A 25172-nucleotide genomic window follows, 5' to 3' on the forward strand; every position below is an offset into this window, starting at 1 on the left:
AGGCAAGGGCCTTAACCCCTGTACTATCTCTCTACCCTCTCTCCCCTTTCTGTTTGTTTTCAACTTTGCCAAACATCTCATTTGGGGACCATGCCCCTCAAGTCCCACCAGCCCTCAGCAGAACCCCAAAGACACCCCTGGGTCTGTCCTCATAGAATGTGGGGGAATGTGTGCCGCTGTCCAGGCTCTTATTCATGCATCTACGCCATGTGCGGTGGTGCTGGGGTGGGGGTCATGAGGACTGGGTTTCTGTTCTTCAGGATGCCTGGGAACACTGGTCAGTCTCTTCTGCCCAGGCTCTGCTGCCTCTCAGCGTATTTCTCTTCCAGTGTCTGCTCCTGAGCGGCCCATTCGGCCCTCCAGAGTCGGTTCTGCCTGGGGTAGGTCCCGAGGGTTGAACTCCTTCCATCCAGGCATTTGTGATGATGGCTCTTTCCACCTTCTGGCTCCAGTTTGGGAATTGAATTCATACTGTGCTCCGGTCACTAGGGACAAAAAGAGACAAATCCCTAGAAAAGGAGGAACTCGATAAAGTCTCTTCTCCTGTGTTTCCACCCAGCTCTGTTCTCAGACTCCAGGGAGAGACGAGCAGCGGGAGGCAACCGCTGAACCTGAATCCAGAGACACCACCCCCCCACCAAACCCCCGCCAGCAGCCCCAGGCACAGTGCATCATCTTCCTGGTACACCCTTCCCATGGACCCCTGGGACCTCCAGTGGCTGGTCTCACTGGAGCAGAGGCCAAACAGTCTTTAGTCCTTTTTTAAAACAAAACTATTGTATGATGGCTACGGCTCAACTCCAGATGAGCTCTGGAGGAATTAGCTGCTATTCCAGAGAGATTTACTCTTTACCTTTGGAACTGTTTGTTTGAAATGATCCCTTGCCTCTCTGGCTCCCCTAGATGAATTTATTAGGGCTGGAGAGATATCGCAGTGGTTAGGGCGCTTGCCTTGCACATGGCTGACTCAGGTTCAATGCCAGGTGTGATCCCTGAACACAGAGCCAGGAGTAAGCCCTAAGCACCTCTGGATGTGGTCCCCAAACAAACACAAACAAGGAATTTTCCAAGTAAGGAGGGAAAGACTTAAAGGTGTGTGTGTGTGTGTGTGTGTGTGTGTGTGTGTGTGTGTAGTGACATCAGATTCGCGGTGGTGGGTAGGGCCCAGGAGTGAGAGGGTGAGGGACTATTTCTCACTCTGTCAGAGTCAGCCAACACTAACTGATATGTTTGTTTCCATGATGGCAGCAGGCACCTTGCTCGCTTCTCTCAGACACAAAACCGGCAGGCTACAGGCCTCCATCCTCCCCGGCCTTCTCCCAGAAGATGGGGTTTGGGTGCATCCCGCCTTCTGCCATCTCCATCTCTCGTGAGTGGCCGCTCCTGGGCTGGCAGAGGATCCCACCAGCACTTATGCTAATGTGGGCACATTATGGGAACAAGGACCTAATAATAGAGGGAAATTGAGTTGCAGCAGCAGCAGCCGCCCCGCTGGAGGGGAGCCATCCTGCTCTGAGGAGGAGCAGCCGCCTGGGCGGGTGGCAGGGAGCCAGCGCACTTGCCTCGAGAATTTGGTCTCTTTCCCTGTATCCAGGTCTATAATCGAGCCTTTGTGAGTGGAGGAAAGTATGTAAAGAAGCTAAATTTGGAGCTGATTTCATGGAGGACTGGGGGGGTGGGGGTTGCTGAGCTCCGGAGGCCAACTTTACCTTCTGTTCACTTGCCGACCAAGAAGAAATGCTTGGACCCGATGGTGGAGGGAAAAAAAGAAAAAAGAAGGCTGACTTCCAGCTCTTCCTATTCTGCTACTCGAAGGACTGGCAAGCAGTGCCCAGAAAGGAGGGGAGGGCAGTGGGGTGGGAGCTGGAAATAACTGGGGGTTCCTTGAGTGAGCCCAATTCCCCCAGTTGGGATGTGAGTCTTACAAGGGAGGTAAGACAGAGTCTGGGGCTGTGGGGGTGAACCTTCATGAGAACCCTCAAAGGTCACCCACAGGCACCCCTGCTGCCCATCCCCTTCAAAGCAGATCTCAAGGGGAGTTTTGTCTGGGAGCGTTTCCCATTTCCCACTGCCCAGGTCTTCAGCCACTGGTCCACAGACAGGGGCTGGTCTGCAGGTGTTCCAAGGTGGGAAAACAATGTCCCAGTGCCTTGATCTCAAGGCTGGGGCAGGTGAAGGAAAGGATGGTGAAGGCTGGTAGAGGAGAAGAGATGGACATAGAGGGAGGGGCAGGCTAACCCCTTGCTCCACCAGCCTGGAAGATGGACAGTGCCCTTCGGACTGATGCTGGTGCTCACTTACCTGGGTCTATGGCTTCTCCGTCAAAGATGGTGTTCATCCGGATTGTTTCCTAGGGAGAGGAAGGACATAGCTTCAAGCACAGCCCAACACTCCTTCCTGCAGGCAAAGACCATTGCCCTGCTTTACTCTGCCGGCTCTCTGCAATTATACTGAAGGCACGATGTCTGTCTGGGTGACAGCGAGGTGTCTGTTTACCCCGAACAAAGCTAGAAGGGGGACACTGGCACAAGAGAGTAACAAGAACCTGGCAGCAGGGAGAAGATGGGGTAGAGGATATTATGGATATTATGGAAGTCCAGGTAGGGGATGACTGGGGTCAAGAAAGCCCCTGGATATACCAGTAGGAAGAGATAAAGCCATGCCATTTGCTGCTATGTGGATGGATTTGGAGAGTGTCACGTTAAATGAAGTCAGTCACAGTGAGAGGGACAGATACAGAACAATAAAGAAACAGTCAGGAAACAACAAATGCTCAAAGGCAATAGAAGCTACAGAACTGAACTTCCCAAGGCCGGGGATCAGGGAGTCAGGAGTCGAGGGTCTGGGGTTGGGGAAATGACCCTGACACAATTGTGGGGTGGAAGTGGACATTCTGGTGTGGGGTGTGTTGGTGGCTGTTGTATGCTTCAAAAACTTGATTTGCAACAAGAAATATTATAAATTATCGTGCTTCAAATATTTTTTAAAGTACAAAACATTAAAAGAAAATTCTGAATCAGTGATATATCGGCTGCATAGAGCAGACCAGCTGTGGTCCGCAGATTATTTTTGGAGGTTACCACACCACCACCCCCACCTCCCCCACCCCCCACCTCCCCCCACCTCCCACCCTCTGCATCATGCAGCCACAACATCATTTCAGGGCTAGCAAGATGATACTAGGATGCTGCAGTCAGCAAAATATTTCTCCTATTTTCCCCGGGTCCATAGAAAGATTGGAGAATGGCACAGAAGGAAAAGCAAGAATGCCCTGGGCCAGGGGCTGGTTGGCAGCGTCTGTCTGTGTAGGACTTTCCAGGCTGCCAGAGGGGAGAGTTGGGTACCTCCACCACTGAACTGTGGCTCTGCCCCCTTGGCAAGGCCAGTGCGGTGTTTCCTCTGAGCCTGGCTGACTTGCCTGATCTCTGGACTCTGTTCCCCTCAATCTGCGCTTGGGGTCACTGTCCAGGACCTGGCCTCAGTCTCATACATGCGCCTCCACCAAATACACCTTTCCCTCTTCTGAGGCACTTTTGAGGGGCTTTCATTCCCCAGGAGGATGGTTTGGAGTTTCGTGGGCCTTTAGACCCCCACCAGTTCTCATCACATAAATGATCACCTAGTCACAGCTCCTCGGCTCTGAAGAGAGGAAAGGCAGACCTCTTGATGGGTTGAGCAGCCCATGATTTATGGGGGTGAATTTAGTTCTCCAGGAGGAGATGAATGTGATGTTATGTATGTCTATGTCTCTGAGAGACATTACCAAGGAGCCTGGCCTTACACAAGAAAGATGGAGACACAGGAGATGAAGCACCCAGGGGAGTTTCCAGCAGGGGACTGTCCTCCTCACTGTGTATATCAGTCTCCAACCGAACGGGTCTTGAATCATAATAAAGCTTCTTTCCAGGGCTGCGGAGGTCTGGGAGGGTCGCCTTCAAGCCCACCCCTGCCCAGTGACTGGACCAGGCTCAGTAAAAGAATCTCGGGAGGGGCTTGCTCTTCAAGCCGGGTTCCCCCTTGAACATGCGTCTCATTTGCTTGTCTGTTTTTTTTTTGCTTGCCTATTTCCATTCTGGAGAAGCCTGTGTTCTCTCTTGAACACGTCCTTCTCTTTCTGTCCTCTCACATCTTTCTAAATAAATTTCACACACACACACACACACACACACACACACACACACACACACACACAGAATCTCAGGATGTAAGATGAGGAGGCATCTCTCCACTTCCCTTGAACACCTTGCTTTTGTGTAACCTTTGACCATTTTCCACACAACTCCCCACTGGATTTCTGGGAGGTGGGAGGGCAGGGTCTTGTTCCCATTTCACAGGTGAGGAATCAGAAGCGGAAAGAAACTGAGAGACGCTGGAGGCCTGGTGGCCAAGTGGGAGGGGCTCGCCGTCCACCCAGGCACGCCTTTCCTCTATCCCTGCCCTCGGGTCTGTGGGAGAGCAGAGTGAAAATAGATCCTGCTAAAGACTGAAGCACCCACTCTCATCTTTTAGCTCCTTTCCCCTAACTCACTCTCCTGGAGAGCTGATGGAGATAATAAACATTACTATTCAATATTTATGAAATCCACTTCTTCTGCAAATATATCAGCAGACATGTTCAGTGGAGGGAGCAAATTCTATCAGGAGCTCGTCACACAGCAATCTGTTCCAGTGGCCAAATAAGGATCTTCCTGAATAATAAACACCCCAGGAGGCAGCAGCAGGGGAGGGGCCCCCAGTGCCAACTCCCAAACCAGGTACCCTGGTCCCAGCCACACTTACCACCACAACCTCCCTCTTTGTGTTCTTGATTACTGCAGGGAATAGAAGTGACAGAAGTTAAGCTTCTTAGACACAAAATTAACCTTATAATTTGCCCCCCATGATGGGAGTTCACTTAAACAGACTTTGAACTCAGTACAGACAAGGCGGCAGAGAATATTCTCTCTACGGACATGTTGGTTGACAGCTTTCCTTTTTCTCAGAAACACACACACACCTACTGCCACTTGAGACTTTTCCCCAGCCCCTGTCTATGCTCTTTTATTTATATATATTTTAATCTGTTTAGTTTGTTTGGGAGTATAAAAGGAGACCCCCAGAACCCTGCCACTGGGCTCGACACCAGGCTGTAGGGTGGGTGAGAGCTCTCTCCGCCCCAAGGGACCCAGCGCTGGCAGCCGACCTCCACTGCCCAACCACCGCCACACTTCAGGCTGCTTTCTGGACACTTAGGCCGAGCCACACGCAAAAATGAAGTTCCACGAAACCCAGATAATGTGGAATTTTGTGACCTTGGACTCTGAACTCAACGGGACCCAGAACAGAGATCCTCTGCCTGCTTCCCCCAGTCTCCAGTGACTCAGGGATCACACCCATAAACTACACTCTGCCAGCACCAGATAATCTCCTCATCAGCCACCCTCCAGAACTCACGGATGCTCCTCCCCAGATGGGAGTATAAAAGGAGGCCCCCAAAACCATGCCACCGGACTCTGCGCCAGGCTGGAGGGTGGATGAGAGCCCTCCCCACCCCAAGAGACCCAGCCCCGGCAGCCAACCTCCACTGCCCAACCACCACCACGCTTCAGGTCGCAACACATTATAAGACACTTCCTACCCATTTATGCCTCTTGGAGAGCTCAGCAAGCTACTGAAACTATCCCACCCGCATGGGCAGAGCCTAGCAAGCTTCCCCCACCCACATGGGCAGAGCCTAGCAAGCTTCCCGTGGCATATTCGATATGCCAAATACAGTAAAGACAACAGGTCTCATTCCCCTGACCCTGAAAGAGCCTCCAGTCATTGGGAAAAGACGAGTAAGTAGAGGCTGCTAAAATCTCAGGACTGGGAGAAATAGAGACGTTACTGGTGTCCACTCGAGTAATTTGACGATCAATGGGATGACAGTGATATAGTGACTGTTTGGGGCCTCCACCCAGCCCCTGTGTTCAGGAGTCACTCCTGGCAGTCTTAGGGAATTGAGCCCAGGTGGACTGCATGAAGGACAAGCACCTTACCCACTGTCCTAGCTCTTTAGCCACTGTGTTCTTCTTAAAAAACAAAGAAGATTGGAGACAATTAGAAAAATAAACCAGGGTTGAGAGATAGTACAGTGGGTAGGGCATTTGCCTTGCATGCAGCCAACCCAGGTTCCATCCCTGGCATCCCATCTAGTTCCCTGAGCACTGCCAGGAATAATTCCTGAGCAAACTCTGAGCATCGCCCGATGTGACACAAAAATCCAAAAAAGAAAAAGAAAAAGAAAGCAAAAGTAAACAATTTATTAAAATCATCACATTAGATATGATCCATATCCTTTGTTTTATTTTGAGGGGCCATACTCAGCAGTGCTCAGGAGCTACTCCTTGCTCTGTGTTCAGCAGTGATCCCTGGTGTTTACGGGACCACCTATGGTACCAGGGGATTTGAACTGAGGCTGTCAGGATACAAGGCAAGCACCCGACCTCCTGTATTTCCCTCCAGCTCATAACCTTTGTAACCAAATTTCTAGCCTTTACAAGTCCAGCACAGGCCCCTCTGAGAGGTGTGATCAAAGCAAGGCTTTTTGAAAACCTACTTTTTAGTCTCTGTCCTGGCTCTCTCCGTAGTTGGATTCTCTTTGGAGCCACAACTCCTGGGGCTGTGCTGGCACCATTTGGGGCTGGAGTCATCCCACTGTATCTAGCTTAATGCACCAGAACCCCCAAACTCATTGAGGTTTTCCCTCTTCTCAGATGGTACCCAGGCCACCTCTTCTAACTTGTCTGACCTAAATAATGTGTGTAAATGATCGAATCCAGGATGATGTGAGAAGGAAGTACCACTTGTTCTTTGCAGAGGGACTCTCAGACCTTGTGGGTCCCCACCCTCTGAGCACGCCTCCCCGACAGCTCCCACTCCACAGGGGACTGGTGTAGGGGGTACACTTTAGGCAAGCTATTGGAGACAACTTTGGGGAGGGGAGCGGGGCAGGCCAAATGGGACCAAAATGAGAACTGAGTAAACCAAATAACACCAGATCCCCCAACTTTCCTATCTCCAGCGATGTCCGACCTCCTCGGTTTCATCCCACCCCCTGACCATGCACCTGATGAACCACCCAGGCAGGGACATGCCCAGAGTCCCTGCAGAGCTGCAGTTCCTGCATGTATAACAGAGTGAGCAAGACCCAGTGATAACCAAGGTGATGGGCATTGTCCATACCTCCTTTCTTCACCCTGTTGGGGAAGGAAAGAGATAGCCAAGATTTAGTCTGAGGGTCCTTTGTATTAGTACACACACCACACAAGGGGGAGTGGGGGGACCTGTTGGCCCCCATGATTCAGGGGTTCATTCAGGTGGGGTCAGGGATAATTGAGTACCCATCCCTGCTCCAGAACAGGAGCCCCATCACTATTGGCTTGAAGTGGAGGTTTCTGAGTGAAGCTTCTTTGCTTTGAGAGAGTTTCAGGAAATATATTTTCTTTGAAGACACCAGCTGCTGAGGTCATGTCCACCCACACAGATGGCCCAGTGATTCTTCTACTCTGCAGAAGCCTGGGTCATGCGTGACAGGTCTGAGAGCTGGTGCTGAAGCCCTGGAGCCCTATCATAAAGAGCCAGACTCGACACTAGGGCCCTTCCCACAGTAACCCTGGAATCTAACATTCTGGGACTCTGATGTCATCCTTTGCTAAAGAACAAATGTTAGCTACATATGGTGGGACAATCAGTTTCTTCAGAGGCTGGGTCTGCCTTTGAATTGCTTTTTTTTTTAATTTCTTTTTACAGTCAACCAGGTTGAAAACAGTAATTGGAAGCAACAGATTCAAGGTATATACTTAACATTGAACCCAAAATGGCATGTGTGTTGCACTGTTTACTGGATTACTTCCTTTGATAACTTCTCCCTAAATTCCATTTCAGGGCACCACCAGTATTAAAAGCTTAAGTGTCACTCTTTTGAAGCCAAGGAAAAATATTTTTTTTCAAATAAACTTGTGAGTATAGTCCAAACAAAAAAGTCTTTAAAAAAATTTTAGCAGATGTGCAAAGATTTCTTACCTTGGTGTCAATGTTGCCAATAGCAACAAACTTCCCCTAATAAATATGGCAAAATGCAATGTACATCTTTATTTAAATATTCAGGCTTTTAGATTGTCTTTCACCCATAGATTTGTGTTTTGTTTTGGAGGTGGGTTGGGCCACATCCACTGGTGTTCCTGTGTCAATGCTTTGGGATCACTCTAGGTGGTACACTGGGGAACATATGGGGTTCTGAGTATTGATCCAGAGTCAACCATATGCAAGGCAAGCATCTTCACCCCTGTACTAACTATCTGGTCCCAGACATAGATTTTTAATTATTGGACAGACTACATAATCTTTGAAATACCTTTAAGAGGCATAACAGTCCTACTATCTTTTCTTAACACCTCTGAGAAATTCCAAAACTTAGGTTCCCGCTACCTCAGGATACTGGGACATAGAGTTAAACTATGAGAATCCAAAATCCTGAGTTTACTGGGACTTAGCTGAGAAAAAGAATACAAGATGTAAAAGGTTAATGGTTCGAGTGCATTAAGCCTTTTCTCTATATCAGGAACACCGAAAGTGCTCTCTTTGCATTTGCTCATCTAATTGTTTCATTTTTCAACAAGGAAATTGAGAATCACAGACATCATCATTTTCCCAAAGCTTGCATACCTAGAAAATGATACAGCCAATCTTGGAAGCCAGCCTACATCCAATTCCAAAGCCCAGAACCATCACGCTCATGTTGGAAACTTCTACAGAGACTGGAGAAGCCTGGCTCTGAGAGAAGCTGGTATCAGCTGGGCTCTCTCATCCCTGCACTAAGAACTCACAATAGCCAGTAAAAGGCACTCAGTAGAGCTGCAGGGCGAGAGGCTTATTAGCGAGCAGGCAAAAGCCAGAGGGAGGGGGAGCCTGCCCATGCTTATTGCCTTTGGGAGGATGAGATTGGGACCACATGCAAAAAGAACAATAATTGTTTCGTCACACAAAAGCCCAACTGAGATATTGAAGCCAAAGACTTAATTCCCTTATCGGGTTTTTCTGCTTCATCTATTTCAATCCCGTTCTTTGAATGTTCTATAAATAAGAGCATAGCTTCCCCTAGCATGACCCACATCCAGGCACTCCTGAAGCTTTAAACTGGGGCAGGGTGACCAAAGGACCAAAATCCCCATTTCACGGGGGGCATAGGAATGCTAAAGGCCTGGAATAAACCCAGCAGGTGATGGAGATAATGCCCAGGACCACTGTGAGGTAGGAGTAGGGGGTGTGTGGGATTCCTTCCTCTTGATCTCTTTTCCTTCCTTCAACCCACGTACTCTCTCCACTTGGGAGAGAAACCTGTCCTTGTTCTTCCCATCTCCTGACCCAAAACCACAGCTTCTAGGGCGTTGGACAAGGGCCCCGCCCACAAGCAACTTACAGAGTCTTTGAGTGCTTCCTGGTCTTGCAGCGTTTGTGGATGGCTTTAGCCAACAGAACGGTCAAGAATCCCAGGAGACCCAGAAGCAACATGGAGCCCAACGTGATGGTGAAAGGCACGTACCACGCTGATGAGGAATATACATTTTCCTGCAGGATCTGGTAGGTGATCCTGGGCTTGAAGAGCAGAAATCAACGGTGAGGGGGAGGGAAGCAGAGGGTGGTGGCATTTTTGACATTCATGGTTGAATAGTGATCAGCTCTCTGTTCTTGCTCTGTAACTCGGACATTTGTGTCTTAGCTCTTGCTGCTTCAACCCATCACCTTACTTACTGTTTTGGCAGATGAACATTCACTCAATTAACTCTAAAAATTGTAAGGAACTGAAATGCAACTTCCGACCTAATTTTACTGTCTGTCTTTCCTGTCCTCAAAGTTAAAAGTCCCACTGGCTTTTTTCCCCTGCCAAATCATAACCAGGGACTAATATAGCTACTGTCTCTCACTGGGAAGGCATGAGCCATGAAAGTGGGTTTGTTTGTTTGAACAATTTTGTAGACTTCTCAGTGTTCACTCGCTACCAGCCGCACTGCCAGCTGAGTGGGCTGATCTCACAGTGAAACCTCAGGTTCAGCATCTGCTCCCAGAGTGGGAAATAGATAAAGGCGCAGAGCATCAGGATGAGTGATAGCTCAACTGGATCAAGTTGCTGGCTGTCCAGAAAGGCACTTTACAAGAACCTACCATAACTAGATGCCCAGTGCCTTATTTCACCATTCACTGAGTAATACTGACTCACGAATGAGGGAGGCATAGACGAACCAGCCCATGACTGGACACTGAGAAGCAGGGCTGGATGACCTGGTACAGGGGAGCCCCTGTGTTCTCACTGCATTTCCTCTGGCGTACTGCAAGTGTGGGCAACCTTTACTCGGACAGAAGGAACCGGAACAAAGACATTAGCACAGCGAAAGCAAGGAGAGGTAATCCTGACATCAGATGTCAATACTTTCTCCCTCAAGACACTGATTCTCTTCTGGCACCTGCTTGTTTGCTTCTCACCATTTCCCACAATCCGTCGCTAGTTTACGACTTGGCAGGCTTGTGTATAATCTGTTTCCCTCTCTAGTCTGGAGGCTCTCAAACTCCAAGGCACAGCAGAATACCCTGGAGGGCTAATGAGAAACACAGATGGCTGGGCCACACCTCCGGCATTGCTGATCCTGTGGGTGGGGATTTGAGGTTCCAAATCCTTCCTGATCGGTCATGGAAACCAGCAGGACTGGTGATAGATAACATTAATATCCCGGGCACACAGGGTGCAAGAGTCTGCAGTTCTAAAAGGTTTTCAGGTGCTGCTGCTGATGGTGGAGGCCTGGGGGGTCCTCACTTTGACAACCTCTGGCCTATCCATTACTCATGAGAGTAGGGGTCCTTTGGGGCTTGGCAAGTCACCATAATGACTGGCACATGATGAGCGAGTGTCAGTGAAGATATGTATATGGGAAGAATGAAGGTCAGGAGTAGGGGACAGACTGGTGTCTGGTGAGCATTCAGGGGAGGAGGAGGAGAACAGCACCTGGTCACTACTGCTTTCTGGAGCACTGACTTGCTCTTGAGAGGAGTCAGGAGAGAGTTTGTGAAGATTGCAACTGGCCATATGCCAATGAAAATTGGCTCCTGTGCCATAAGCACTAAAGGTGACCAAACCTGATCCCTCACAAGTCCCTTCACAAATTCATACTCTTCTGTAGAAGAGAAAAAGCAAAAGGTCTCCTTGTAGGTCTTACCCAGATCTTTCTGTACTGCCCACTGATTATTCTAGTCCAGCCCACAATAGCCATGGGGCAACATCCCAATGCTACAACTCTTATTAAGAAAGTCCAGACCTCATTTCTCCTGCATTAGAGGGTTCTATGGGTGTGAAAAGGACGCGGAGAATCCCTATAACACTGCTCTTACCCTAGGAGTTGTGGTGACAATTGTGGTTGGGTGAGGAGTGACCCTGATACTCAATGTCACGGTCCCTGTTTCAATAAGAGCCTGAGCCTTCTTCCTTCCAGTCAGCAAGTTATCATCTGTTATGTAGACGAGTAGTTTATAGTCCCAGATCTTATCAAGTCCACCAGTATAGTCAAAGCGAGTCGCAAGCAGCAAGTGTGAAACGTTGGACCCAGCATTTGGAGAGAAAGTGAAATGACGATTGATGTTGCCTAAGAGAAATTGGGGGGAAAGAAAGACAAAAGTGAGAAATAAAGGTTTCAAAGAAAATGGTTTCTATTTTCACTTCCTCAAAGGTCTTCACCTCCAGTATAGGTGCACCAGGGGTTGGGTCAGTGATATGACAGTGCCGTAACTGTGCCAGGGATTCCTTAATTATAAAGCCTCTTGCTCACCACCAGTGTGGCTAAAAAGGAGGAGGGGAAGAAGGACAGAAAAGGACAACAGCGCACTTGACCCAGTACATGGGCCACCATCTTGCTAAGCCCAGGCAGAGAATGTCATCATCCTGAATCTGTCCCTGCAAGCAGTCGTCATTATCCTGCAGAGTGCCAACTGAGACTCATGCTTAGACCAGTGGATGGTGGTTTTTGTTTGTTTGTTTGTTTTTGCTTTATGGGTCACACCCGGGGATGCTCAGGGGTTATTCCTGGCTCTGCACTCAGGAATTACTCCTGGCAGTGCTCGGGGGACCATATGGGATGCTGGGAATCGAACCTGGGTCGGTTGCCTACAAGGCAAATGCCCTACCTGCTGTTCTATGGCTCCAGCCCCTAGACCAGTGGATGGGCAGAGAGAGGGCACAACGCACCTTAGCCACAGGCCGAGTTCACTCTCTGCCTTTCATATTGGGTCACAGTAGCCACCACATCCTGGTCTCCCAAGGGCAGATGCTCCTTGCCTTTGCAGGTAAGACAGATCCGACCCTTCTGAATCTGCCCCAGGCCAGTACCCCCTGCCCCTGACCCCCCCCCCCCCACACACACACATCCCGTCTATTAGGGCCCAATGGGCACAGCTTAGGGAGCCTGGGACAGAGAAACAGCACATCCAGGCAGCCCTTGTTCTTTCCTCCAATGGCCCCAGGACTTGTTATTGCCTGGAAACCAGGAAATGGAGCCAGAGATGCAGCCATTTTTATTCTCTTAGCAGCTAAGTGCTCCACGAAGGCCTGGGGCTCTCCTAGGTATGGATTATTTCCATGGATGGCATGGCAGGTTCTGCCCCGGGGTTTGTGACACTGTCTGCTCAAGAGAGGCTTCCCACTGCTCAAGCGCTTGGTCTGCCAGGGCTCAGCGGGAGGCCGAGGTGGATTTTACTCTTTCATGTGGAATTGCTCTGCTTGTTTGGGTTTAAATCTCTGGCCCCAGCACTTCATTAGATGAGCTATTTTGGTCTAATTTCCAATAAGGGGTGCTTTTTTTTTTCTTTCTTTCTTTCTTTTTTTTTTAATCTCACAATGGCATATTTTTAAAGAAAGGAAATGAATGGAGCAAAAAAGAAAAAGAATTCCTGAGGACACATTAAAATGCATTGAGTCTATTTAATCTATTATTAGTCAGAGAGGGCTCAGATTCCCTGCCCCCATCACAAGCTTATCAAGCGGTAAGGGAGGAAGATGATTAAGAAGTTGGATTAAAAATTATCAGAGCCGGAGAGAGCATGCAGGGGTGAAGGCATTTGCTTTGCATGTGGCCAACCCCTGTTTAATCCCACATAGGAACCAAGTACCACCAGGACTGATCCCTAAGCACAGAGCCAGGAGTGAGCCTTGAGCACTATTGGGTGTGGCTCAACACCCCCCCCCATTAAAGGTATAAATAAAGAATAAATCATATTTATTGATCTGAAAATTCAGGGAAGGTCAGTCAATAGCCATGGATTCACCCTTCTTGGGGCTTGCAGGTAGCCATCTGGGAGTCTGGGAAGAGTCAGGAGAGGAAAAGGGAGGTGGTGGGAGGAGGACAGAAAGCCCAGCGACATGTGACTCCTTGTGTAAAACCCTCCCATCCCATACCCCATGCCCACATCAGTGTGTGAATACAGACCCGCCCTCAGCTCCCTCAACCGCTGCCTATGCCTCCTACCCCAAGAGCCAGGGCCAGGTCAGTTAACATCAAGACAGTACCTGGGCCAATGGAATAACGGAAAGACCTGGGACTGGAGTCCAGGTCAGTACACGTCAGCTTGAAATTTTGAATATTTGTGCCAACTTTCAGGTCCACTGGGATGGTAAGGAAGGAGGTTTGTGGAATACAAATTGGCTTTTCATCATTTTTTTCCAGGACATTGACAGTCACCTAGAGCAGCAAGAAAGTGGCTATTGTGAAGAGCTGATGGACTTAATAGCACTTTCCATAGCTAGTACTAACAGTGTCCTGGACACTTTTGTAGACAAGCTCATGTAACTAATACAATTGTTTCCATATTTTTATAAGAGGAAAATGGAGGTTTAAAGAGATTAGGACATTGGCATAAGATTGTATGGCTGGTATGCTGCATTGCTGGGATATGAACTCTGTCCTCCAACACCTATGCTCTTAATACCAATTCATGGGCCGGAGAGATAGTAGAGAGGTTAAGGCATTTTCATTGCATGCACCAGGTAAGGTTCACCACCTATGGTCCCCTGAGAACCTATGGATCACCAACAGGAGTGATCCCTGAGCACAGAGCCAGGCATAAGCCCTGAGAACTTACAGGTAGCACTGTAGCACTGTCCTTCCATTGTTCATCGATTTGCTTGAGGGGGCACCAGTAACGTATCCATTGTGAGACTTGTTGTTATGTTTTTGGCATACTGAATACGCTATGGGTAGTTTGTCAGGCTCTGCCATGTGGGCGGGATACTCTCGATAGCTTGCCAAGCTCTCTGAGAGGGATGGAGAAATCGAACCCAGGTCGGCCACGTGCAAGGCAAACGCCCTACCTGCTGTGCTATCGCTCCAGCCCTTATAGGTATGTCCTAAAATCCCCCCCGAACCCTGCCGCCCCAAATACCCGTTCATATGCCACTAAACACATGTACCTAGACGAACCACCTTATTTTCAGATGATGCTCAAATTGTTTCCCCAATCATGTTAAGGGGTCACCGGGACCTTCTTAGCTTCCTTGCTTGCTGCCCATGGGAAGGGAAGCTCTATCTTTAACTCTGAACTACAGGCCGGTAGTTCTCAAGTCCGGCTGCTCTTTCACAGGCCCCTTCCAGAGAAAATGAATTTACCTCTCTAGCAGGTAGGTCCCAGGCTCCTTTGTCCTGTATATTCCCCAACTGGTTTCTCCTATGCAGCCAAGGCTGAGACATAATGAGGAAACCTGGCTAAGCTGGATCTCATCTGTAACATGGGTCACCGGTAGCCACTAAACCAGTGACGCTCACCTGCCACAAGCAGGGATCAACCATTCTCTTTGCATATTGTCTTGTGATTGGAATTGGAGAGTGGACCGGGACGCCTGCCAGCAGAGACTCATCGGATGCCAGCCCTGAAAGGGACTTATGTGAGCATCACCCTTTTTAGAGCGCTTACAAATTTTGAGTTCTATTCTCTACCTTTGAAATTTGGGGATTGCAGCTCTTTCTGAGCCCAGGAATAAATTGAAATATTCATCCTGGTGAGCTCCCAAAGCAGAGTCCATTCATTTTTTTCTCTCTCTCAAAAACCTCACTTAACAAACACAACAATTATCTCCAGCTCAGCACATCCTTTCCTAGGCTTGCAAAGCCAAGCCTCTCACCTCATTAAAACCTTGGTGCTGTTAATTCAAAGCCAGTCACCAGAGGGACTGGACTGTTCCTGTACTGGGCTATCAGGTGACTCTCCATGTCAGAGGAAGAGAAAGTGGGACACAAAGATAAGCACGGCCCAGACCCTGCTGGAAAAGAGAGATGAAAGCTGAGACAGGAGCATCTCTGGATTCCGAGGCAGTCATTCTCCGGATCACAGGGGGCTGCCTGTCACACACTGAGTACCTTTTGCCTTAATGCTTTTTCACTTTTCTGAGAAAGACCACAAACTGGTCTTTGTGGCCATCCCATAAATCCATCAGATATCCTAATCACAGACACACACTGACCTACTAAATTCTTGCTACTCAGAGTGGGACCATGGATCCATGGCATGCCGAATGAAAGTGTGAACGCCACAGAATTTCAGGCCTGTTTCTGACCTGTTGTTGCAAAATCCACAAGATTTTCAACACAAACGTTGAGCCACATCATTTGTGTGGGGAGGGGGGCTGGGTCATGTCTGGTGGTGCTCAGGGATCACTCCTGGTAGAACTCAAGGGGACCATATGCAGTTTCAAGGATCAAACCCAGGTTGGTTGCAAGCAAGGCAAATATCTTAACATCTGCACTGTCATTCTGGCCCAGAATCACACTATCTGAAGACCTACCTCAGCTGCTATTATTGGAACATGGTGGGGGAGTTGGTACTGTTATTTGTTTACTATATGATTTACGTTAGAGTGGATCATGTATTTTGGTATCCCTTATCTTTTGTCAAGGATTAAAGCCAGGGGATTGGGGAGGGGGGAGGACAGAGAGCTTTGCCTTATGATACCTCTGCAGCCACATGTCACTGTGCCCAGCCCTAGGCAAGGGGAAAAATCCTGGGGGTTTCCCCCAGCCTCCTTCTAAGGACAGGAAAATGACTGAATGTTTTCTTGTTTTGTTTTGTTTGGAGGCCATATCTGGCAGTGCTCAGGGCTTACTTCTGGCTCTGCACTCAGGGATCACTCCTGGAAGGACTCAGGGCAACCCTCCAGGGGTGGCAAGCACCTTGCCTGTGGTAGTCTGGCCCCTGGATGGGAGTTTTGGACTCTAATTTACTGCCTCCCTGGCATATTCTATAGAACCAAGCGGTGAACTGTTGTCCTACATCATCACTGGCCCTGACCTAAGCTAGAGGGAGAGGGCCTCAGGGTGAGAGGCGTAGTTTTCTGAAACTCTAGTAAGCAACCAAATTCCCTTGACTTAGAGAAATAAAACCAACTCTTAAAATTTCACTCAATGCATCATTGTTTTTTGGACCATGAGCGAACCCACAAGCTGGGAAATGATCCTGCTCACAGAGCTTCTCTCGGCTAAGAAACCAAACACCACCCCTGGGCAGCAATCATGTCATCACCCACCCACCGCCCACTTCCAGGAGGCCACTCTCTGCCCATCCATCTCACTGCTCCTCCTCTCTCTCTCTTTCTCTCTCTCTCTCTCTCTCTCTCTCTCTCTCTCTCTCTCTCTCTCTCTCTCTCTCACACACACACACACACACTTCAGCCTGCAGATTTCCTGGACAACATTAGGTGTTGTCTGACTATGCTACCTGGTGCGTTGTTGGTCCTTTCCTGAGCCATTCACAGGACACGCTCTATTCAGATTCCCTATTGCTATTGCCATAGGCTCCTAAACTGATCAGTCTGGTGTTATCCACACACCAAACAGTTTCACTCACAGTGACCAAGCTCGTGTCCTGGCCATTGGTGGCCTGTATCCTGAGAACATAGACGGGGATTGTTTCATAGTCCAGTGGGGTTACCAGCTGCAGTTCTCCTGTTCGCGGATTAATCCAAAAGACATTTGGGTACTGGAGATCGGCCCCTCCAGTGACGATGGAGTACAGGACGGGACTCTGAGGGAAATCCTTATCTACGGCACGTACTCGGCCAACCTGCGTCCTGGCTGAAAAAAAAAATCAAATGCGAGGATTAGAGTTGATTTGGGCTGGGCAAGGAGGACTCAGGAACAGACATTAGCAGAAAAATATTGGGAGGCTTCTTGATTATTCAAACTCCATATGTTTTATGTTTAATTCTAGTAAATTTAAATGATGCCTAATACCATCTACTAGAGAGATGGTTCTGTGACCCACTGTGGTGTTGAAGTCAATTCATGCCTTGGTATGAGTTTTAAGAGCACCAACTCATTCAATGACATACAGTGCCACAAACAACTCACACACATACACACACACACACACACAACACACGCACAATATTTGCAGCAGTGTTGTGTCAAAAAAACTTGTCTTTTCTAATTAAATTGCTCTTATTAATAATATGACCAATAAACCTTTTTGTTTTGTTTTGTTTTTAGAGCACACTCAGCAGTGCTCAGGGCTTACTTCTGGCTTTGTGCTCAGGGATCACTCCTGGAGACGCTTGGGGGAACATATGTGGTGCCAGGGATTAAACCCAGTTTGATCACAGGTACATCCTACACACTGTACTACCTCTCTGCTCCCCCAAAATAAACTTTTTTAAAAAATATTTCAACAAGTATGACTACAGACTAGAGATGCTTAAACGCCATTTTGTTTTGCTTATGACACACATCTCATAGAAGGAGTTGCTGGAATTCTAACTTCTTTTGTAAAAGTTCTTTCTCACAAATTTTACTTCTCCGGGGCAACAAACAGACTTTCTCACTCAACTATAGAGCTCCAGGACGAAGTACTGGACCCAAAGTTGCAGGAGGGGATGAATAATGGCAGAAAAATCTGTGACTCTCTAGAAAGAATATTCTTGGCACATTTGTTATTCATCAGGTGAAATAGAAGGAAGCTGACACATCATTTGAACCCTCATCTTGTGCTTTGTTTAAAGCAACATCAGGAGATAGAGATGGCCTAAAGAGAGAAAGATGGAGTGGAAATGAGTTTAGAGGAAGTGCTTTTGCTTCTTTTCATATTTTTAATATAGTAGCATCCATAATACATGCATCCAAAGCAGTGATGCCATCTGTTCGACTAGAGGTAGTATTACCCCTTCAAACTGGAAGAGATGGGAGCAACTGCCGCAGGAGTTGAGACTTGGGGGAAGAGCTGCAGAGATTAACATGCTACTTACGTTAAAAAAAAAAAAATCTCCAGTGAATCTTCATAAGGAAAAGGGAAAATGTCTTTATGTTTTTAAATGAAGGAAACAGAGACATGGAAAGCCTTCTATTTTTAAATGTGAATTCTTGGAGTGATAACAATCACAGTGGAGACCAAGGTGGGGTACTGGCTACTAAAAGGGAGGATTAGTGGACTCAGCCACATGAGCAGGCAGCAATCAGGGGGCTCAGAAAAAGGCAGCTTAATCAACAGTTTTCAAAATCTAGATTTCACCCGAAGGGCTCCTTCACAGGAAGGGCAACTGGGAAAGCCAGAGATGCAATAAACATGAATCAGGGGTGAGTGGCTACACCTGACAATTTCTCAGGGTCCTCAAGGGGAATGTATCCCTCCCCCCACCACACATCAGGATGCAGAGATCCATTAAGGTGGTCTACATTTTGTCTGCTACTTACCTGGATTTAATTCAGACACCTCAAATAGGTAGGTTGGACTTTCAAATACAAGAGGAAACTCATTTTCGGGGCTTGTTATGATATAAATGTAGATGTTATCTTTAAAGAAAAAAAATAAATTAAAAAAATAAATTACAATATTCTGTTTTCATTCATTCCTTTATTCAATATGTTCCATCTTTAAATACCAGCCTCATGCATGAAGAAACCGGCAGAGGAACCTGGGTGTGTGGGACCCAGGGCTGAGATCTCTAAGCCTGCTCAGATCGGGACTGGGCCTCCTCCACCCAGATGCCCCATTTTCCAGTAGCTAGGCAGTTGCACCCAAAAATTGCCCCCAGCTCCACAAAATCCCATCAAGGAACAAGATCCAGAGACTATAAAACAAAGCTCCCAGAAGCGTGAGGCCATATTTGCAGCCGCTCGACCTCTTATGGTCTAGTTCCCCTTCTTGGAGAACCCGGCAAGAGTATCCTGCCCACATGGCAGAGCTTGGCAAGCTCCCCGCGGCGTATTCGATATGCCAAAATCAGTAACAACAATGAGTTTCATTTCTCCTGACCCTGAAAGAACCTCCAATGCGGCACAGTTGGGAAGGACGAGTAAAGAGAAGCTGCTAAAATCTCAGGGCTAGGACGAATGGAGACGTTACTGGTGCCTGCTCAAGCAAATCAATGAACAACAGGATGACAGTGACAGTGATACAGTGATGTGCATTAAAAAGAGGATACACGGTGAATAACTTGGGGTTACTTTCTTCAAGAGGCTTGGGGGTGGACCAGAATGATAGTACCAGTGGGTATGGCACTTGCCTGATACACAGTGATACGCAGCAGATTTGGGTTCAATCCCTAGCACCCCATATAGTCACATGAGCCCACCAGAATTGATCCCTGAGTGCAGAGTCAGGAGTAAACCCTGAGTATAGAGCCCAGAGTAAGCCCTGAGCACTCCAGGGTTGCCTCCACCCCAAAACAAACAAACAAACAAACAAAAAACAAACAAAAATGAGCCTTAGGGGAGCTACCCTTTGATAAACACTTGCACAAGTCTCTACAGAAGGAGGAACAGGAGCAAAAGAAGTAGACATGGGTTAAACATAGTCATGGGGAAAGAGCAGGAGTGGCACTTGGCAGGTGTGAAGGAAACAAGGTAGAAAAATGCACTTTTCAATTCAGAGAACTGTAGGTTAGTTGAGAAAAGAGGAATTTAGAGAAGAGAGATGGGATTTAAAGCTATAGACTCAGAAAGTGTCCAATGATGAAGGTTCTCATGTGTTGTCAGAGTCGGAACTTGGAAACAGAGAGGATAGTATGGGGGTTTTAAGGAGCTTGCCTTGCTTGTGGCCAACCCTGATTCCATCCCTGGTACCACTTATGGTCTGTAACCATCATCAGCCCTCACTCCTAAGCACAGAGCCACAAACAGCCTCTGATCACTTTTGGGTGTAGCTCCCAATCAAAACAAATAAGCTTGATTACTCTTATGCCCCAGGACTTTGGGAAGTGAAAACGGCACTGACAAGTCCAGAAAGATGGAAAGATTGAGGATGCATTGGAAAGGGGGCAGAGAGACCTTTCATTGACTTGGTTACAGTTCAGTAAAGACCCCGCATTAGAGTTGTCCAAGTTGGGGGAGGGAAGGAAGCGGCTGATCCCAGACACTTAAGGAAGGGACCCAAAAGAAAGGACTTGGAGGTGGATTCAGTTTGTTTGGTGCAGGACAGAAGGAGGCTCGGCTACCTCCCAAGTGTTGGAATGTTTTGAAATCTGCTTTTGAACACAAATACCTGTTTAGTACCTTGCAGCAGACGTCTAGCCCAGTCAGGGCTGCTGCTCAAGGAACATGCAATAAATGAACTGATACTTACTTTTGTAATAAGGAGGGGCAATGTCTTGCACCTGAACTATCACTGTATATTGATTGCCGGCTGCGAGGTTACTTGCATTTTCATAATCAAGATCACCGGTCAACTATATTAAAACAGAGATATTAGATTACACAAAAGAAAAAATTCCTTTTTATTGAGTAGACAAGACATTGTCATATTTGATACGTAAATTGACAAAGTCTTTCCAGGAAGCACTTCCCCTTATACAGGAAGAGGTATGAAAAGTGATATCTTGGGGCTGGAGAGATGGTACAGCAGGTATGGTGGTATGGTGCTGGCCTTGCAGACTACCAATCTGGTTCAATCCCTGGCATCCCATATGGTCCTCCGGCACTGCCAGCAGTAATTTCTAAGTGCAGAGCCAGGAGTAGGCCCTGAGCATAGCTGGGTTTGGCCCTAAAAGCAAAACAAAACAAAACAAAACAAATCACACACACACACACACACACACACACACACACACACACACACGTGATATCCTGGGGCCAAAGAGATAGTACAGAGATTAAAGTTGCATGCCATGCGTGGCCAACCCAAGTTCCATTAGAGCCAGTTGGAGGCCCCCAGGCTCACCAGAAGGACCTCAGTAATGCAGGACCTGAGCAGCACCACATCCTCAGGCCCTGGCTGGAATCTCCATGAGTGGCTCTGGGTCTACAGAGTAACGCCTGGGAGAGCCCCCCACCCCCTAAAAAAAGTGATGACCATAATTTTGCTCTTTGCCAAAGGTCTCATTTGAAAGAATTTACTAGGAGAGGGAGTCTAGATAATCTATTATACAAAGATATTCGCCAAGCATTACTATCTTCAGCTCAGTTGTGGGGAGGGATGGGTTAGAAGTTTATATGCAGGGATCTTGCCATCATTTAAACTACTTATCTATATGCACATGAAAAGGATGTTCATGAGGGCTATGCATCGGAGCAACAGCACCCTAAGAATAATTATCATGGAGTGACAACACTCTTCTGTGTTTTCTATAGTGCATTCGTTTCCTAAACAAAAAGAGAAAATAATTCTCTTGATGACGCTCCATACAATTGGTCAGTCCTTGGGAGAGCGAAGGCTTGGGGTGGACACGAGAGGCTGAGGATGCCAGGTGGGCCGGTGGCTTTCCTGAGGCTGGCATTCTCCCTTCTAAGGGGACTATCTACCCAGCTCAGCCCTCCCGGTTCTCTCCTCCTTTCCCTGACTCTAGCAGAAGCCCTGAAGGTAACTCTTTGAGAACCACCTTTTCTGCCCTTTCCTTACTGCAAATTCACTTTTGACCTGTAGAGCAGCAGTGGAGCAAATCTACTGACCCACCCTCATTTTCTCCTTCTCCTCTGAGTCATGAGTGGTTCTTTAGCAAAGACACTAGTGATCCCAGGTCATGTGACTCTTCCTTCTCTCCTTTAGGGGCCAGGAACAAACAGGTCTGGAGCTCACAACAAATAGCCAGTAGGCAGACTAGCAAGAATCCCAAGCACCCTGGGCACAAGTATGCAGAACAGGATTCCGGGAACTGGGGTCAAATAAAAGCGCCAACAGAGTGACTGTTAAATTAGTCAGTTACAGGCACCGGGAGAGGGAGTTGCCTCAGAAATGTCTCTCTGTGGGGCAGCAAAAAGCACAAAGCATGTTCTACCAGCTTCCCCGGTGCCCTCTCAATGACGCCACGACCATTAACTGACCACAATTTTCCCAGAGCCAGCTGGATCCTGTGAAAATCGGACGCTGCTCCCTGCTCCAGATGGTGAAGTGAAGTTGAATTGGTTGTTGGGCACCTCGCAGTCCTCATCAGAGCAGAACTTGTGCAGGTCCAGAAGCAGCGTCCCCTGGGCTGTGTTCTCGGGCACCAGCATGCTGGAGGAAGATAGGGTTCAAGACTCTGCCCAGCAAACGGTGACTGCGTGCTCCTTCTGACATAGGCCCAAGGCGAGACACCGCTGCTCTAATTTCAATTCAAAGTCAGTCCAAGGTTATTGCACGCGTGCTTGCACACACACACACACACACACACACACACACACACACACACACACATACACACACACACACACCAAGCAGGTGCTCCTGTTCGGCCCTGACCTCCTTTTAGACTATTCTTAACTCCACAGCCTGGGGGGTCCTGTTAAAAAAAAAAAAAAACCTCAGATCCTGCCACTCCTCTCTGCTCCCTAAGGGCTCCTTGATTCATTCAAAGTCCTGACTTTGATCCAGGGAACCATTCCTGCCGTGGGATCCCTTATCTTTCCTGCCTCAACTCACCTACCCACTATTGTTCTCTCTCCCTGGTCCTGCCCCTTCTGGTACTACTTGAACCCTCTCCCCAACTGCACCAGGCTCTTCCCACAAATGCCCATATGACTGGTGCTTTTGTTTCCTATAATCCCTGATCCAGCTTTTCCCAGACTGGGTGATAATAAAAGAGGAAGCCTCAGTTTCCCCTTGCCATCCCATTTTTGACTGCCCCCATCTTACATTTTTAACATTCCCACAAATTCCTGGGCTCTTTCTCGTAAATGCGAAGGCAACAATTCCCCAAGATCATAGATTCTGCCCCAGACCTTAGGCTCATCGAGACTAAGAGACAAGGAACTGGAGCAATAGCACAGTGGGTAGGGTGTTTGCCTTGCACGTGGCCTACCCGGGTTTGATTCCCAGCATTCCATATGGTCTCCTGAGCACTGCCAGTAGTAATTTCTGAGTGCAGAGCCAGGAATAACCCATGTGTAACTCCGGGTGTGACCCAAAAAGCCAAACAAATAAATAAATAAAAGACTAAGAGACAATAGGTAACCCAAACGGGCCCTGGCTAAATTGATAACCTAAAAGGCACAAAGCCAGCCAGATCACCTGCCTGATCTCTACATTCTCTGTAACATTTGACATCCCAATGACATAGTTTTCCTACTAAAAACCCCTGAAAGGAGCCATACATACTTAAGTTAGATCTAAATTAAGTTCCTCCCCAGGTGGGGGAGTTTTATTCTCTTCTATTTTCCAATAAACTTTTTTCTGTTTTCTAACTTTTGAGTCTAAGCATTTTTATTACTCAATATTTTCACTCTTGAAAATGTTGAAGAACCTGGTAACCACAGATGAGCACAGAGACCAGCCGTCACCACGCCTGCACTAATAGTGCCCAGTCCCAGGGTACCAAGATAAATTACAGGGGTGGGCTGGGAACGGGGAGTTGTAGCCTCTGGATTAATTGGGGTGAGTGCTTTCTATTTATCCTTAAAGAAGGTAGATTTATGGGAGGGGGGATAGTAGTGCTGAAAGATTTTCTTTTTCTTTTTTCTGAAAACAGGGTGATAGACCAAACAAGTCTGGGAAACTTAACTCTAACTCAGCATCCCATCTTCAATGAGGGCTGCCTGACTGCTATGTTTGAAACACCAGTTATCATGCCCATTGCATCCTGGACTGTTCCTGCGCCCTCCTCATTTTAAATTACCCTGGTATCTATTATAAACTATGTATAGTTTACTAATTTATCCCTCCTCCCCAAATACAGCACCACTCTACATTTGGAGGAATGTAGAGGGTACTCTGGTTAGGAAGAACCTCTATATAGGGTCCTCCTGCTCTCACCTTCAAGAAGAGCCTCAGGACATCTGAGCATCATTCACTCAATAGAAGTTTATTAGGATCACATCCAGGGCTCCTAACCTCAGGGTCATGGTTAGCTAGGTCAACTAACCTAGGTTAACACTAGGCAAATAATGCAGAGCTGCAAAGTTTCTCACTCCCCCCCCCCCCCCCCCCCCCCAGCTCAGAGGCCTTGGGGCAAGCCCGTATTGGTGAGGGAGGCTAGGTGTGGACAACACCCCTAGTCTGCAACTCACTGAGGAGCTTTACCACATGTGTGTGCAGAGGCGGGGAGGGTGGTGGGGACTGGACAGAGTTGGCGCACCCCTTAGTGGTGCTCTGGGGCTACTCCTGTCTCTGTGCTCAGGGATCACTCCCAGGTATGATCAGAGATCATGTATGGAGCCAGGGAATTGAACTTGGTGAGCAGGATGCCAGGCAAGCACCTTATCCCTGTACTGTCTCTCTGGCGCCCAGGGCTTGGTTTTTCTCTGTATAAAATAGACATAAATCATGCCAGTTAGCTTTTGTGACATCACAAACCAAAATGAAAGTTGGCTTAAACCCAGAAGCATTGATTATTCCTGACAACACTAAGGGCTATCCTTTAGTTCCTCTGGTTTTAGTTTGACTTGGTGGTTTTGTGGTTGCTGGCAGTTGGGGGCATGGGGGGAAGATGGGTAATCCAGGAGGATTCTCACGTCTAGTGTGAGAGGGATGGGTTGCTGCCTCGTGTTGTCCATTATCCTCCAGATCTTGGCAGAGACTAGCCTGGGTTATTCCAGTGCTTATGTCTGGGGGCCTGTGTAAGAGCTCAAGTTGCATCACACACACACACACACACACACACATATCCCTCTCAGCTTCTGTGAATGTTGCTCTGATCAAAGCCATTAACAGTCAGGTCCAGATTTAAGGACCAGAAATATGTTCCCTCTCATGCACGACAAATCCACATTGCAAAGGGGCACACA

General features: G+C 47.9%; 1 protein-coding gene across 1 annotated transcript in view; it reads right to left on the reverse strand.

Moving 5' to 3' along the window:
• Positions 1–256: 256 nt before the first annotated feature.
• CDHR3 (cadherin related family member 3) overlaps positions 257–25172 on the reverse strand; it is a 74675-nt gene continuing 49759 nt past the window's right edge. The window contains 12 exon segments of the mRNA XM_056118506.1: positions 257–393; positions 396–485; positions 2302–2350; positions 4780–4811; positions 7204–7217; positions 9440–9615; positions 11401–11651; positions 13568–13739; positions 16894–17120; positions 18732–18830; positions 20602–20704; positions 22296–22467. Of these exon segments, the coding sequence (XP_055974481.1) occupies positions 257–393; positions 396–485; positions 2302–2350; positions 4780–4811; positions 7204–7217; positions 9440–9615; positions 11401–11651; positions 13568–13739; positions 16894–17120; positions 18732–18830; positions 20602–20704; positions 22296–22467 (1522 nt within the window).

The sequence above is a fragment of the Sorex fumeus genome, unplaced genomic scaffold (assembly GCF_029834395.1).
Source record: "Sorex fumeus unplaced genomic scaffold, SorFum_2.1 ptg000037l, whole genome shotgun sequence".
NCBI lineage: Eukaryota > Metazoa > Chordata > Mammalia > Eulipotyphla > Soricidae > Sorex > Sorex fumeus.